The sequence below is a fragment of the Meles meles genome, chromosome 6 (assembly GCF_922984935.1).
Source record: "Meles meles chromosome 6, mMelMel3.1 paternal haplotype, whole genome shotgun sequence".
Classification (NCBI taxonomy): domain Eukaryota; kingdom Metazoa; phylum Chordata; class Mammalia; order Carnivora; family Mustelidae; genus Meles; species Meles meles.
In genome coordinates this window covers 94672937-94690899 of record NC_060071.1, presented here as the reverse complement: position 1 = coordinate 94690899, position 17963 = coordinate 94672937, and the positions used below count along the sequence as shown (strand labels likewise).

Genomic DNA, 17963 nt, shown 5'->3' with positions numbered 1-17963 from the left:
TAGACCTTGATTTTAATGAATATCCAAGAATGCCATATATCAAGGAGAAATATCATTGTCTGATTAAATTTAAGAATTTTTTAATGATAGATTCTCTCTAAGCTGAATGATTTCTAATTAAATTTCATCACAGGTTTTGGTTAAAAATAAATGCATTTACTCTAAGAAAGAAACATTCTAACTGAGAATTACAGGCAGAAGGGAAAAATGAAACCAATACCTGGTTAATGAGTGATGACTTTATATTACTCATAAATGTATTAAGGATTCCATTAGAAGTATTTTTTTAATCTCACTTAGTGATAAAAATAAGCATTCCTTTGATAAAGGGAGCCTTGTATTTTGGTCTCCCTCTTTAACTTGCTTAAAGAAAAATATAAAACTCATTCAAATGAATGAAAACACATTCCTGTGCCCAGGGTAGCAGCATATAGAATCTGGCCTGTGACTTAAAACTGAACTGGATTTTCTTGATAAATGCAAAATCCCTTGAATTTCCCTTTGCTCCCCACCAAAAAAGCTTTGTCATGGATGAGAAATACCATAAATCCATTAAGGCACCTGAACCAAGAATGTTGTTTAGAAGGGTACCTATTTTAACACTGCCTGGGTATACTTATTGAATATTTTATTTTAAACACCATAACAACACGGGGTCCTTCTTTTTAATATCTGCCTAAAAACAAATGCCACCATCCTTGAAAGAATATATACAATCTACTCACTGAAAAATACTAATCAGCCTGGGTGGTCCTTTGTAAGACTGGAGGAAATATCATTATTTAGGAAGACTTCTTTGTCCGGTGACAACCTTTATTTTGTGTTCTGCTATTGTAGAACCCTGAAGCCAGTCCTAGGGCAGGGGAAGGCACTGCTCTGTCATGCTTTTATCCCTAAACCATCCTGTCTATGTTACCTTCATATATCAAACTGTACCTAGGAGGTTTATACACCTTGGCTCTATGAGGCTTGTATCAGAGAAACAAAACTGGAATTTCAAATTCCGACTTTCTATATGAGTTTTCCAAAATAATTTCTTCATTAAAAAGAAATAATAGGTTACACAGTGCTTTCCAATATCCACTCAGCATCTGAGAGAGTTGATTTTCCACTATGCCCATCAGAACCGTTGGACTGAATTAACATCGCATTCATAGACATGCTTCTTTTAGAAAACAGTCCACACGTGTTCAGTGAGTTACTATAACAATAGTATTCCTCTAATTGTCCATTCAGGGAGTACCTGTGTCTCGCTCTGGATCTCTCAGCAGGCAAAGTGAGAAACTTACTTGGCTTTGAATGTGCTCTTTTAGATGAGGGCCCCTCTATGACAGAATCAGGAGGTCGACTAGCTAACTGCAATGCAGTCGAGTTGTTCCTGTTAGTGTTTTGGGACTCAACATTTGTGACAGCTTCATTCTGTGGTTCGGCACTTGGCTTTGTGCCAGTCTTTCTTTTCTGCTTTTGGGACACAGAAGCGCTTGAAGTCCAGGTAGGAGGCAAAGCAGAGGTAGTGGTAGAGGAGTCCTGACTTGAACAAGTTTCTGAAGACTGTATCACATTGTCACTGGCAACTTTACAACACTGGGCGTTCTCTTCATGTCCCACAGCTTGTTTGGACATGGACTGGGGCAGCGTGACACTGCAGCCTTGTATCTGAGCCCCATTAGTTTGAGAGTAGACATTGCTGACCTTGGTGACCTTGTGTTGCCCGTTATTGTTACAAACCTTATACCGGATCATGAGGATGATGATGAAAACCAGCACGGATGCTACAATTATTCCACCAATAATAATAATCATGGTGCCTCCCAAAAACTGGGACTGCATGAAATGGCATCGCACATAATCTTGCTCTGTCGTAAACTGGATGCAACCCACGACTCTTGTGGCAGTGAGGGAAGTGATGCCATCATCATATATTGCCAAGACACACAAGTCATACATAGTTCCAGCAGCCAGGTTATTGACAAGAAAAGTTTTGCTCGTAGGAGGTATCATTCTGAGGGACAATGGAATTTGTGTTAATATTACAAACAAAACATATAGACACACAGAGCCACTATGACTTCAGTCCTGTTTCATTTTAGTACTCATTAAGATAAGCACATTTATAACAGACATGAAATATGGGAAAAATGATCTAATCTTATATTTGCCTAGGTAAAACAGTTCAAAGTCATTGCTGTATTCTGCATTGTATTAATGGTGCCTGCACCATGCCTTGACAAGATTACTAATTACATTGCTTGGCAAAGCAGAACTCCTAATAAAAGCCACTGCTAAAAAATCATTTATGACAAATTGCTTTTGAAAGGTGTGACTGTGACATTATCTGACTACTAAACAAATCCATTTAGCACTTACAACACCTCTGTGACTAAAACCCAATTTGAAGGAAGGGAAAACACTGACAATCACATTAGAAACCAGAATGGAAACGCATCAGAGTATTTATTTTCCAAATCAGTTATAAGATGCTATGGAATGGTACCCAGTAAACCTATCTTTTGTAACCACGATAACTACTAAGATTAAAGTACTTTATTTACAGATCTTAGTTTACTCTTATGCTGTCAACACTTGATTCGTAGTATGTTTTTATCTAAAAATGAGGTTGATGGGAATGTATGAGAAATATTATCCTAAAAACATGAACAGGGCAAGGCTGTTGACCAGAGCCTAAATCCCTCATCCCGCCCATTATGGGCTGATGAAATTATCTTTAGAAGAGTTGCTAAAGTTTGATAAAAGTTTACAGATACCTCTGAATCCACTGTATCACAAAACTCTTCTGTGGGTGCTTTCTTCCACCACCTTTTTTTACATAGCAACCAAATATGACCTACACTAAGATTTCATGTAGAAAAAAAGGCTTGAAACTGTATTTTCCTTGAAAGGAATTTTTTAGGACATTTTAAAAGTTGGCAATGCTAATCTATTCTACAACCTAGACAATGTGTTCTAAATGAACAAGGAAACTTTTAGGTCAGAGTATGTATTTGTGATAGTGATTAAAATCACTATCATTTAGTGAGTGTATGATAAGTACCAGGCACTACTAAGCACTTTATATACACTATAATTTTTTTTTTCTGGAACACTATAATTTTTATCCTTACAGTGACTATATGAGGGTGGCATTACTATTTTATTCATGACAAACACTGAAGTCAGGAAATTTAAGCAATTTTCTGAAGGTCATATAGAATTTTCTTGTCATGGAAGGATTAGGGTTTTAGAATTTGGAATGTATAAACTGGCCTATGGCTATATATATATATACACATATATATATATATACACACACACAAAGTTAGAAGCTACAGGAAGGTGGGGGGTAGGTACCACTCTTCTTTGACAATGGGTTAAATACTGGGTAACCCAGGTAAAGAGCTGAGTATGAGAAGGACAAACTACTTTATGTTAATATGCATGCTTCAGAGTCTATATGATCATACATTAAGTGATGAGAGGGATATTAGAAACCATTTACTTTAATCTCTTGCTTTTAAAGATGAGGAAATTAAAACTCAGCCATGTAGAACTTTGTCCAGGATCGATCATATGACTAGCTGGGCCAGTTTTGTTTTTTTCTACCAGCCCATGCTCATTTTTAAAAAGTTCTCTCATCTCCATACATGAATGAAGATCCAATTATCTTCAAGAATTCATCTGGGTATATAAGAATTGAGTTGATCTTATTTCAGAAAAGCTTCAAGACAAATATATATATATATATGTACATTTCAAAACCACAATTTTATATCATTTCCTAGGACTAATAATAATCTATCATGAGTGAAATTATATGGAGAGGTAAAAATGTATATTTCCAACTGAAAATTGGACAAGATGTGACTATAAATCAATGAGGCTGAACTTTAGAAAAACATACCAGAAAACCTATGGTCAGACACAAATTCTCCATCGGATTCCTTATGAGGAGATTATGTACTTAACTCCAGTGATACTTTCACTGCTCAAAATATTTATAAACTTTCTCTTTGGAACTGTCTTAAGAACCAGTGTATATGAAACAATACACATGCACATAACTCAATTACTCAAAAAAATCAGTCTCATTATTTTATAGTTACATCCTATTTTTTGACCAAAATTGGCAATACCCATCTTGATCACCCACCTTATTCACAAGACTTGGCTCCAAATGGCTTTTGCTTGTTTCCAAAATTCAAATTCACCCTCAAAAGACGAAGATTTGCCACCACTGAGGATATTCAAAATAGTATGACGAAGGTTCTAAAGATAATTCCAAAAGTGCTTTGAGCAATGCCAGCATCATTGGGATAATGGAATAGCCTCCCAACGTGACTTCCTTGAAGGAAAGAACACTCATGTGGATGTGTAAGTTCTGGTATGTTTTTGAATTTTTAAAATAAATCAATCTTGTTCTCTGATAGTCACATCTCTTAGATGAGGGGAAAAAAGTAAGTAAGCATAATATTAAATATAAATTTGAACTCTCTAAGAATAACACCATTCAAAGTATTTCCCCACAGGTAATCTCCTTTCACAAACCTTACATTACACACTTTAAAAAAATGGAGTGCTATAATTACAACACAGAGTAGCACTGTCAATTAAAAACAAAACAAAATGAAACAAGTCAGTAGTACGTTAACAAGCCCTACAGTAAGATGCATGGTAAGTATAAAAATTTGGTTAATTTTTCTTACCTGTAAACAAGGGTGTCATCATAAGTACCATTGTACTGGATTTGGAACATACGTATTCCGGGAATATTCCTTTGAAAATTAAATTTAAGTAGTGCGGTAGATGATGTCGCTTCTGCTACTACAATTTTATCTTGACTCATTTTAGTATCACCATTACTACTGCTTGCATTAGAACCTGACTTAGTAGAAGTTGAGATATCTGAAGAACCCGGATCAGGCTCATGGATATGATTTGTACTGTTTAGTAAGTGAGGGAGCTTAATTATATGAAGGTCCACTGTTTGTGTTGCTTCCCCAGCAGGATTGGAAGCAATGCAGGTAAAAGCACCTGTATCCTTTACAGTTGTTATAAGAATATCAAGTGTTCCATTATCATACACCAGAGATCTTGTTGCATTTGAAATCAGCTTCCCTTCAGGAGAAATCCAGTGAATTGCAGGTTCAGGGTCCCCCCTGGCTTTGCACCTCAAGGTTGCCCTTTGACCTTCCAGGACTCTCATCTCATGTGTATGACGAGTAATGAGAGGAGGCTCACATAAAAACTCTTCCTCAGGAATTGACCAAAAATAGCGACCAGTTAAAAGTGCTGGAGAAGCACAAGTCTCTAGGTCATCTTCTCTGGACAGACGCCGCAACCACAACAATTCACAATTGCAATGCAAAGGGTTTCCACCAAAACTTAATGCAAAAGTTGATGGGCTGATTATTCCTGAGGTTGCTAGTACCTGAGCTCGCTGAAAGAGAGGGTCAGGTGGTAGCTTCTGCAATTTATTTGATGTTACATCTAGCCGAGTCATCTTGTGCAAGTGGGAGAAAGTCCCCTTAGGAATGTTATCAATCATATTGTGATCCAAACTAAGGGTGTGCAAGCTAACCATCTTCTCAACAGCATCCCAAGGAATTGTTTCTAAATTATTGTAGGACAGATCCAGCTCCTCAAGGGCAAAGACATCATCAAATGCTGTAGAAGAAATTAAAGTCAGTTGATTGTTGTTCAGTATCAAATGATGGAGATTGGAAAGCCCACTGAACATATCATTTGTAATTTTAGTCAATCTGTTGCTATTCAAATGCAATGCCCTCAAATTTCGTAAGTCGGCAAAAGCATGAGGTGTAATAAAACTTATTGTATTCCTGGATAGAGTCAGGTCCACCAAGCTGGTCATATTGGCAAAATCTTTCCTTTTAATATTTGTAACAAAATTGTCTGCCAACCGCAGTTCCACAGTTCTTCTGTCAATGTTTGGTGGAACAAATAAAAGCCCTTTCTTGGCACAAAGGGTTGCGAGATTAGGAGACAAAATCTGACAGACACAACGCTTTGGACAGATCTGAGCTCTCACTGCTATGCCAATGAAAAACAGATAAAAAAGAATTTTTTCCATTGTAGATCAGATTTAAGAGCCTGTAAGAAAAGATACAAAATGCAGTGTTAGCATCCAATCATTTCGCTAATGTTCATATTCCTACTGGAATAATCCTTTTTATGCAAACTGTAATACAGAAACGATTTACTCATTTGTTTACTTAACAAACAAGTATAAAATATCTACTCTGTACTGCAGGCTATAATTGACACTAGGATGAAAAATACACCATTCCTGGCCTCATGGGATTTAAAATCAAATGGGGGAAAACAAAGAAGCCACCAGATTATTATAATTCTGTAAATTATATGCTATTATTGAGATATGACCAAGGTACTCAATGAATACAGAAAAAATGTGACCTTCAGCTGAGACTGGAGGGAAGGAGTTAAGAAATTTGCCCATAACCTTGAAATACATCTCATACATTCAAAAGATTAAAGATAAATTTGAGGATTTGCAAGTACTTCAATTTACTGAGTAGAAACAATAAAAGACAATATTTGTTAGTGTTAACTTTGTGCCATGATATTTGAAAGTAATTAATTGTCAATTAAATTTTACTCATCTTTACAAACGATCTGGAACACAGTACAACTTTCACAACTTAACTGCAAATAAATACTCTTATTCTCAAAAATAAAAAGGCTAAAAGTTTACCACAAATGCTCTGAGCTCCTTAAATATTAGAATATTTTATTTGACATAAAATTGGATTTTAAAAGATAATTTATGAAAAGTAGTCATCAAAATTCTTGACAGTGAGTCCCAAAAGATGCTATAATTCCATCTTTTCTTTTAAAATCTTAATGTATTTAAATTTAATCCAATATAATTTTAAAAAATCTTGATAGTTTCATTTTTCAGTTTGATCTGAAGTATTTGTTCTTGAAATTAATCATCAAAAATTAAAATACTAATACATATGCAATCAAAAGTTCTCATAAATTACATGTGGTTTTAAATGCCAAGAAAAATAGCTAGAGAAAATCAATTTTTTAAAAGATGAAAATATAAAATATGGAATTATTCTATAAATAAAGTACCTAGTTTTCTAAATAAAACATATTCTTATAGTTTTGATTTATTTTATGTCTATTTTATATCATATTCAATGTGGTTGTAATGAATAAGAACTGTCATGCTCAACAAATGAAATAGTCTTACTCTCCTGTTTATGATGGAATAACTGGTACTAAACTAGCCTTTCTATAATAAGCAGCAACAAAAAGTAAAAAATATGTATATAACTATAGTTTTCACACATTGGAAAAGAAAGAAGCACAGAATTGTAACCTTTGAGAAAAGTGAATTAAAAACAACAAAAAAAGAATGAATCCTATCATTGCTCCTGGAGACAGTTTCAAAGCATAGCACAAGGAGGGAAAACAAGGTGACACATGGGCAGTTGAAGAGGATAGAGTGGATTGCAGAGGGTCTCCAATGGCTTGAGTTTATGAGGAAGAATACCGGAAAGAAGAGAGTTAGACAAAGAAAGAACTTCAGTAGTCCTACAGGTAGAAACAGGGCAATAGATACTAATCATACCAAAACACTGTGGGGAGAGGGGAAGGAGGAGAGAAAGTAAACAAAAACTCAATGACCCGTGGAAAAATATTAAGTAGTCAAAAATAGTACAAAGCACATAATTGGGGTATCAGAAGAAGGCTATAAAGTAGACATAAAAACAGACACTTCACATTTGTAATAGAAAGCAACCCACAAATCCAAGCTCAAAACAAGGAAAACTATACCGAGACACATCATAATCAAATTACAGATAACCAAAGGAAAAAATAATAATCTTAAAAGGAGCACAGAAATAAGATACATTACAAGAAGATAAAGTGAACAACATAAAAAATAATGGCTGACTCCTCACTGATTTCACATTGGAAATAAAGCAAAATGGAAGATAATGAAAAATATACATTGAGAATTTCAAGAAAACAAAGTCTGTCAACCTGGATGGGGACTTACATATTCATAAAAAAATGAAGGTAAAATAAAAACATTTGAGACAGACAAACTGAAAAGTTTCATCACCATAACAACTGCACTATAAGAAAATATAAAGAATATTCTATTCAGGTTGATGGAAAATTGTACCAAATGGAATCTTGAATCTTTACGGAAATGATACATCTGTGGGTAGATATAAAAAATTTTGCTGTGTTTAATCTGTTTATAAATAGTACTTCTGGTATGGATATTAAAAGTTACAAAACAAACAAACAAAACCAACCCCACATTATTTGTACCTTAACAATCAAGTAAGCTGGATAAGCTGGACATCAATTTAAAAAAAAAATAACAATATCAAAATGCTGAGGGTATAAATTTACAGTAACTATATCCCAGAAAATAAGAAGTCTTTGATGGAATGAAGAGTTCCATAGATGTCCCCTGAGGTTCCACCCAAGAGAAAAGTAAATAAGAGGACCAGACTTATCTGTCATAAATTGGGGTAGGGTGAAAGCAGACTACCTTTCAAAAATTTAACAAACTTCTTTTTTTTTTTAAGATCTTAAATTTATTTATTTGAGAGAGAGTGATAGGGAGTGAGAGAGGGAGTGAGCAGGAGCAGGTGGGGGAGGGAGGGCAGAAGGAGAGGGAAAAGCAGACTTCCTGTGGAGCAGGGAGCCCAACATAGCCCAGGACCCTGAGATCATGACCTGAGTCAAAAGCAGATGCTTAACCGACTGAGCCACCCAGGTTCCCCTTAACAAACTTCTTTTTAATGCTTTCTTTCTTTCTTTTCTTTTCTTTTTTTTTTTTAAGATTTTATTTATTTATTTATTTGACACAGAGAGAGAGAGAGAGAGAGAGATCACAAGTAGGCAGAGAGGCAGGCAGAGAGAGAGAGAGGGAAGCAGGCTCCCCGCTGAGCAGAAAGCCTGATGCAGGACTTAATCCCAGGACTCTGGGATCATGACCTGAGCTGAGAGACTCTAATCCACTGAGCCACCCAGGCACCTCTCATGCTTTATTTCTTAGAACAGTTTTAGGTTTACAACAAAAATGAAAGGGAAATACAGAGATTTCCTATATACCAACTGCTCCCACAACAGTCTTCTCCATTATCACCATTCCAGACAGAGTGGGATATTTGCTGCAATCAGTGCATCTACTTTGACACATAATAATCACCCAAAATTTGTAGTGTACATCAGGGGTCTGATGTACATTCTTCAGGTCTGGACAAATGTACAATAGCAAATATCCACCACTGCAGTATATAGAGATTACTTTCACTGTCCTAAAAGTCCTTTGCACTCTGCCTGTTCATTTCCTCCTGGCTCATCCCTGACAAATACTAACTTTTTTTTTTCTTTTTACTGTCTCCGTATTCTTCCTTTTCTTGACTATCATATAGTTGGAATCATATAGTATGTAGCTCTTTCTGGTTGACTTCTTTCACTTAAAAATATGCCTTAATAATATGTTCCTCCATGTCTTTTCATGGCTTGATAGTTATTTCCTTTTAGCATTGAATAATACTCCATTTTCTGTAGGTACCAAAGTCCATTTATCCATCTACATAGTAAAGGATAGTTGGTTGGTTCCAACTGCTTGGTGCCAACTGCTTGGCAATTCTGAGTAAAGCTGCTCTACACATATGTGTATAGACTCTGGTGTAGACGTAAGTTTTTAGCTCCTTTGGGTAAATACCATGGAGTGTGGTTGCTGGACTGTATGGTAAGAATATATTTAGCTTCCCCCCCCCAAAAAAAAAGAATATATTTAGCTTCATAAGAAAGTGCCAAACTGTGTTCCAAAGAGGCTTCACCATAATTCCCAGCAGCAATGTGAGGCTTTCTGCTGCGCCATAATCTCGTCAGCACATGATATCAGTGTTTCAGGTTTTGGTCATTCTTTTTTTTTTTTTTTTTATTTTTTTTTAATTTTGGTCATTCTAATAGGCGTATAGTGGCATCTCACTGTTTTAATTTGCATTTCCTTGATGACTTATGATGTGGGGTATCTTTTCGTATTTTATTTGCCATCTGTATATCTTCTTTGTTGAGGTGTCTGTCAAGGTCTTTGGCTCAATTTTAAAGTATGGGGTTTTAAAATTATTGTGTTTTAAGAATATTTTGTATATTTTGGATAACAGTCTTTTATCAGATGTGCCTTGTGCAAATATTTTTCCCTTGTCCCTGGCTTGTCTTCACATTTTCTTGACATTGACATTGCCCTTGGTCTTCACATTCTCTTGACGTCCTTCGTGGAGCTCGTTTTTAATGTTAGTGATATCCAGCTTATCAATATTTCTTTCACAGATCATGTCTTAGGTGTTGTACATAAAAAAGCATCACCATACCCGGGGTCATTTAGCTTTTCTCCTATGTTATCTTTTGGGAGTTTTATAGTCTTTCATTCTATGCTGTGCAGTTATCTCAGTCTGTCTTTTGTTACAGTATTATCATTATTCAGTTTGTTGCAGTTTCTTGAACTGCGGTTGGAAATTTGCTATTTGAGAAGACATGGGATGTCAGCACTAGGATGGTTTTGAAATGTGTCTGTTTTGGAGATGAGCTATCTGATTTTCTAAATATTTGGAGACCTCAGCCAACTTTATATCTTTGCTTCAGCTTTTTTTGGTGGCCAAGGAGAGCTCTTTGATCTTTCATCTCATCCTTGCATTTCCTTGCTTTTGGCTGCGAATGAGCCACCCTAGTGTCTATGAAGGTAGAGGTTTCCTCTAAGAAGTTTCTTGTATCTCACCAATGTCACCACCCCAGACATTCTTCAGTTGAAAGTCAGACATATTTGTGTGGGAAGAAAAGAACTGTGCTCTCCATTCCCTCTCTCAAGTCTTTTTATAGCTTAAAGCCCTGAGTGACTGATTTTTTTTCCTTGTGCTCTTCTACTTCTTACCTATCATTCTTCCAAAGCTGAAAGTCTGAGTTGCCTGGAGGATTCATTCCAAGTTTCCTTTCCTCCCCCAATTCTTCTTTCATTTTTTCTTATCTGAAAATATACAGTACCTGGGGAAATTGTCTCAAAGAAACAGAAAATAAAATGGTAGTTACCAGGGGCTGAGTGAGGGTTGAGGAAATGGGGAGATGTCGAATGAGGGTACAAACTTATGACTCGTAGGAAAATGAGTCCTAGAAATCTAGTTTACAGTGTAGTAATTATTGATTACTTATGACTCGTAGGAAAATGAGTCCTAGAAATCTAGTTTACAGTGTAGTAATTATTGATAACAATATTGCTTTATAAACATCAAAGTCACTAAGAGACTACATCTTTTTTTTTTAAGATTTTATTTATTTATTTGACAGAGAGAGATTACAAGTAGGCAGAGAGGAAGGCAAAGAGAGAGAGGGAGAAGCAGGCTCCCAAGCAGGGAGCCTGATGCAGGGCTTGATCCCAGGACCCTGGGACCATGACCTGAGCCAAAGGCAGAGGCTTTAAGCCATTGAGCCATCCAGGCGCCCCTCTAAGAGCCTACATCTTAAATGTTCCCACCACAAAAAAAGAAATAAGCATATGACATGATAGTGGTGTTAGTTAGTGCCATATTACCAATCTTATTGCAATATATGTGTATCAAATCGACATTGTTTTAAAACTTGAATTTAAACAATGTTATATGCCAATTATATCTTGAAAAAGCTGAAGTGTTCATTTCCAGTGCACCTGAATGTCAGTATAGTTGGAAATAGGATCTTTGCAGATTATCAAGTTAATGTGAAGTGATTAGTGGAAACCCTAATCCAATATGATTGTGCCTTATAATCAAAGGAAATCTAGACACAAAGACAGACATGCACAAAGGGAACACAGTGTGGAAGTATAATGAGAACATCATCCATAAGCCAAGGAATGCCTAAGGCTACCAGAATCTAGGGGAGACTAATAGAACAGATTCTCTTTCACAGTTTTCAAAAGGAATCAAATATGCCAGACACCTTGATTTTGGACTTCTGGCTTCCAGAACTGTGGGCCAATAAATTTCTGTGCAAGCCACCCTGTTTGTGGTACTTTGTTACGACAATCCTATCAAATTAATTAAAGTCTAAAAAAAAAAACCATTTCTGAACAAAAGAATTTCAGAAATAAAACAATGTGTTATATGCTTCCAAGTATATGTGCATTTAGAACAGGCAAAACTAATCGACAGTGAATGAAATCCCACCAGTGGTTGCCTAGTTAGAGGATGGTTGAGTGGGAAAGAATACAGAGAAATTTGGGGGGTGGGTGGTCACGGAAATAGCCTGTATCTTATTTGAAATAGTGATATCCAAGTGTATGCATTCATCATAACTCACTCACTATGTACTTAATATCAGTGCATTTTATATCAAGTGTACTTCAATATAGTTGATTAAGTTTTAAAAAGAAAATCTGGGTTTCCATTATGTTTCCAAATACCGGTTCCAAAGGAAGAAGAATTTATAAAGTGACACATTATTGGTGACTAATCAGAATTTAGTCATATTTTAGAAACAGGTATTTTCTTAGTTCTGCCATGTCTCTTCAAAGATGTGATTCCATTCCAACTCAAATCATGCATCCTATTTCATAAGCTGATTTACTTCATCAACATACATACTGCCTGATACGATTTCACTGCCCATATAGTGATTGAGAAAGTAAGATTAAGTTCAGAATAAAATGTGGGCCACTTTCTTAATTCTATGTTTATTTTTTGCTTAAGTGAGACCTGTAAGTAATGAAAGAGTCATATGAATTGTGATTAATGATGTTTCCCACATTATCTTAGGAAAGAGTGGAGATTTCAAAATTTGTAGAAGATGGAGGATAAGGAATCATGTAAAGAAACAGCTTTCATTTCCTATAAGTTCACAAGCTAATCATTAACATATTTATTAAAATAATGTATTACCACTTGAGGAAAATGAGTGTGAATGGAAGAGCAGAATAGTTGTTACGTTTTGTTGGAATTCATGATTTAAAAATTTATGAAAGTAAACTTTAAAAATTTAGTCTTATCTAGTTAAGTTAAACTCTTTTAAAACTTCTGTCTATTGCCTTCTCTAACTGGTTAAATGCAAACAACACCGATCTGTTTTTAATAATATTTGAGTGGGGATATAAATCAGTAAACAGTCATACAGCTGTAGCTGTCTAGATATTTACACATCTCTTCATTATATGTTCTTTCGAGCTAATTCTTTTCAGACACAAAGTGACACATTTATAAACAAAGAAGAGTCTATCACACAAAACTGGAAAATGATTTTCCAGTACTGCATCCTTCTTTCAACCCATGGCCATTACACAACATATGCTCAAGAGAATCAGTATTTATTTGGCAACTAGAAAAGGATATACAAGCAAATATAGATTTTACAACCAACTGAGAGTATAATCTATTCTCTGCAGAAACCAATATGGTACCAATTTATATGTTGAGTTAAAGGAAAGCTATTGGACTCCTCAGGAGCCACCTTGCCGATTCAATTAGTGTCCCTTTGCCCAGGCTAATGCCTGGGAACAGATGCTGATGCCTATCGACACTGATGTGTTGTTTTAGGATGTGTGAAAATGGCTACAGTGCTGCAAAGGACACTTTATAATACAGTTTAGATAATGAACACATTTGATATTCATTTCTAATATTTTAGGTTTTCTGCTTATTTTTTCCAAGGACTATAAATGAACAACATTATCACTCTTTTCTCTACTAAAAGCTATGTAGAGGGCATTACTATTGAACCTGCTAAATCTGAACCTCAAAACAAGGCAGCTATACCTTGAACAATTATCCTTTGGTCTTTGATTTTAATAGTCTCTAGCAAAATTCCTAAGTATGTTGAAAATTAAGTCTTAAAAGATTCACTCATGCAGCTAGTCAATCATTCTTTTCCTAGTTTCTTCAGCAAGAATTATTTAGTGTCTGCACTACAGGAAAGGTGCTTTGCTAGAATCTACCAAATTTAGAAGGCTGGGATCTGACCAGGATAAGGACATTCACAATTACAATAGAGGGCAGATTGTGAAAAGTTTTAAGTCAACATATATTTTTTTTTAAATTTTTTAAGACTTTATTTATTTATTAGTCAGAGAGAGAGAGAGTGAGCACAGGCAGACAGAGTAGCAGGCAGAGTCAGAGGGCAAAGCAGGCTCTCCGCCAGGCAAGGAGCCCTATGTGGGACTCGATCCTAGGATGCTGGGATCATGACCTGAGCCAAAGGCAGCCGCTTAACCAACTGAGCCACCCAGGCGTCCCATAAGTCAACATACATTTTAATATTTAAATTTACACAAATAAAATGGGTTTTTGAGGATTGTGTAATTTTTGTTCTCCATGTTTTTATACATGTATTAATTTTTTACTCAACAAGGCCCATGTATACAAAAACCCATACTATTTACACTAAAGGAGTACAGATAAGAGTCCAGTTACTAAAACGATAATTAAAAAAAAATAATAATAGTTACTGTTCAATGAACATAGGTAACATGAAAGAAGTAGTGGTCTCTTTATTTTATAGATGAGGAAATGGGATTGAGATACTGATAACATAATTTAATCAGCTTACTAAATGGAATATTTACCATGTTCTATCTAACCCATAGATGTGTACATAATTTTAGTACTTCTTTGTTTTTTAAAATTAAGGTGAAAGCTACACAGAGAGATGCCATTTCTTTCAAAAATGTTTTTAATATTAATTTTGTTAGCTTACAAAGGAAACCTAAGATTGACTTGTTATACAATGTATTTATTATACCAAGTCCTATTTCATTTTTGCACAACTCCATATAAAGTGGTTATTTTTTTCCTCATTTTATATGAAGAAACAATATTTAAGAAACCTTAAGGAATCCCCCCCAAGGCCATACAGAAAGAAAAAGTAAGGCAGGTTACAGATGGAGAGCTATCTCTTTCCAAAACCCATGTTTTTCCTAGGATAAGATGATGCTTTATATGTATTATTTATATTGTATTTTTCTGATTATGCAGCACTTGGACATAAAGTTTTGTTGATTCTAACAATAATGACTACTTAAGTTCATCAAGTATTTCCTCATTTATGTTCCTGGTCTCTGTTCATAATCCAATTACATTTAAAAGGTGCTCGCAGATTACTACAGTGCAGACTTAAGACCATCTTGACAGAGACTTAATGACAACCCAAACAACATGTTTCACCATCATCATTCATTTCTTTTTGGCACATCAAGACATGAATGAAGTTACCCAAATACTGAAGTCCCTAATACTAATTATTATTTTAAGAATTTAAATTCTAGGGGTTCCTGATGGCTCAGTAGGTTAAAGCCTCTGCCTTTGGCTCAGGTCATGATCCCAGGATCCTGGAATCGAGCCCTGCATAGGGCTCTCTGCTCAGCAGGGAGCCTGCTTCCTCCTCTCTCTGCCTGCCTCTCTGCCTACTTGTGATCTCTGTCTGTCAAATAAATAAAATCTTTAAAAAAAAAAAGAATATAAATTCTACTTCATAGAAAGGAGATTGATTTCTGTGTATAAAGAGGTCTCAGTATTTTCCCACTGATAAGGATTGAGTTGTCCCTTTTTTGGCCCACTTGGAAGTCTGCCTGCAGAGACTCTGTAATGCCATTGAGCGCCCATGGATTCTGAGAGTTAATACTACTAAGATCTCTGAAAGAGAATGTATTCTCTCTTGCAGAAAATAGCTTGGGGAGAGAAAGCAGCCTAAAACAGCCTAGTGCTAAGAGGCTGTGAAGATTCCCAACAGTGAGAACAGCAGTAGTTTGAAGTTGGGTCAGCTGGCACAGGTGGTAAGTGGTTTGCTAAAATGAATTTCTGTTGATTGTAAGCACTCCTTATGGATGTTCAGATACAAGTGGGAAATATGTGGGAAGTGGGAGGGGTGATGTGTGTATCAAAGTGTAAGATAATTTATATTTAGAACTTCAACTAATTAAGGCAGTAGTGCCTCGAAGGAATAGGTATAATTTATCTGGGGAATAGATGGTTATTTCTTTAGCAAAATAATTTGAGAATCTGTTTTGTATGTGAATGGTGAGTAGCCTAAGGCACGGATTTTAAAGAGGGCAATGAAACAAGAGCTAGCCAAATTCCGGCTTGATAAATTAAACAGAAGTTCACCGTGTGGAAAGGGAGGAGAGAGGACTAAGCAAAGTACGCACAGAGAGAAGATTCTGTGTAAAGTGTGTAAGGGCTTGGGGCCTTCAAATAGACAGTAGCAGAGAAGGAAACTCTGAGATACAGAGATATTTGCTGAGATATGACACTGTTCACACCTGTCACACCTGTGTGAAGATATGACAACTTCAGACCTGAAGTGTGTACTCCTCCTCCCCTATCCCCCAAGCCAATGTCAAGTCTGTAGGAAACATCAGGGTAAAAAGAGCTTGTATGCCATGCCCGGGTTGGCATTGAATGATGATGAAACGGAATCTCAGTTAAAGTCAGAAGACATTATTAATCATCTAAGACTCCAACCTGGATATCATATCCCCATTTCTCTTTCTGTTGCATCTCATCGCAGAATTAGCAGGTTTCAGTGGACATAGGGGACAAGAAAGGTCCAGGATAGGGAACTTTAGCACAGATGTAAAATGCAATGAAATCATTATCCTGCCATTGCAAAGTAGCAGTTGACCCCCGTTTTCTCCTAATTTCCAAAAATACAGCAGCTCCCACTGCAGAATTCACCTTGACTTTATGACAATTTGAAAGGGCATAAAATGGGTTATAACACAAATTTAAATGTCACTAATCAGTGTTTCAAATCTAGTAAACGATTTAACCTTTTTTTTTTTTTTTTTTTTTTTTTGGAATTCTGAAAGGTGAATCTCTGAGCCTTTAAGATGTCATGCTATCCATCATGTTTCTGTTTCCTAATGGTGTTTAATGTTTCATGTAAGGAGTCTCAAGTCTTGGTGGTTATATCGGCTCTATTGTGCTGTTGCCATAGCAATTAAAGAGGCACCGTTGTAGAGCAATGCAGACAGGATGATCAGCACAGAGATGCTATTTGACACAATTCAGGCATCTAGAAATCTGGATACTTCCTCAGGAAAAAAAATGTGGTTTATACTTTCTCTTGATATTATTGTGGGCATTGAGGCAGCCAAGCTATCACCAATGGAAACTCTAATTGAAAATCTCCCCCCCCCCAAAAAAAAAATTGGAGAGGAAAGAAAGATATACACATATACAGAGGAAGTAGTGAATTTACTGAGGGTTAAATACTAAATATGTGCGGGTGGAAAGTTCCGGCAGTTCTCCTACAGAAATGTTTTGACAAACTGAGACCATATGGAAGCTTTTACATCACTGAATGCAATGTGTGGTTTTTTTCTTTCTCCTCTCTCTCTCTCTCTTCCTGTCCCTGTCTTTTCTCCTCTTCCTTTTTCCCCCCCTCTCCTTTGTTCCCATCTCTCTCAAATACACTCATGCTCCCAGTCTTATTAGATTCTCCTACTTTTTGTGTTAACACTGCTTTGCTTTTTATAACATAATGATCATTTCAGTTTGACATTATGCATATTTCAAAAAGTAACATGATAGTATTATTACATAAAAAGCCCATGCTCAATTATACAAAAACTTATAAATTTAAGAGATAACTGAATAAAGGATACAGACAGATGTTTCTTAGAAGCCTGGACCATTCTCTTTCTGTATTAAACTGCTACTTTCCATTCCACTTTGATTCCTAATATTCTCAAAATTAACATGTCTCCACCTGAGCTCTGAATTTTCTCTCTCAAATCTGCTTTACTCCTACGATAGTAATTCTCTATAATTATTTAAAACCTACTTCTTTATTTTATTTTACCTTCTTTAAGTAATCACACCCAACCTGGAGCTTGAACTCATGATCCCAAAATCAAGAGTTACATGCTCCACCAACTGAGCCAGCCAGGCGCCCTTAAAACCTAGTGCTTTACAAAGTCCAGACCC

General features: G+C 35.9%; 1 protein-coding gene across 7 annotated transcripts in view; it reads right to left on the bottom strand.

The window, feature by feature from the left end:
• Window positions 1-17963, bottom strand: part of LRFN5 (leucine rich repeat and fibronectin type III domain containing 5) — a 244941-nt gene that overhangs the window by 11698 nt on the left and 215280 nt on the right. For 3 of the 7 annotated variants that reach the window (XM_046007300.1, XM_046007301.1, XM_046007302.1), the window contains 2 exons: window positions 4701-6105; window positions 1290-2002 (listed from right to left, as the gene is read on the bottom strand). In XM_046007300.1, coding sequence (XP_045863256.1) covers window positions 1290-2002; window positions 4701-6085 — 2098 coding nt within the window. In that variant the 5' untranslated portion in view covers window positions 6086-6105. Of the gene's footprint in view, window positions 1-1289; window positions 2003-4177; window positions 4264-4293; window positions 4340-4700; window positions 6106-17963 lie in introns of those variants that run through there. The other 4 variants (XM_046007306.1, XM_046007307.1, XM_046007304.1 and 1 more) reach the window with 3 other exon arrangements.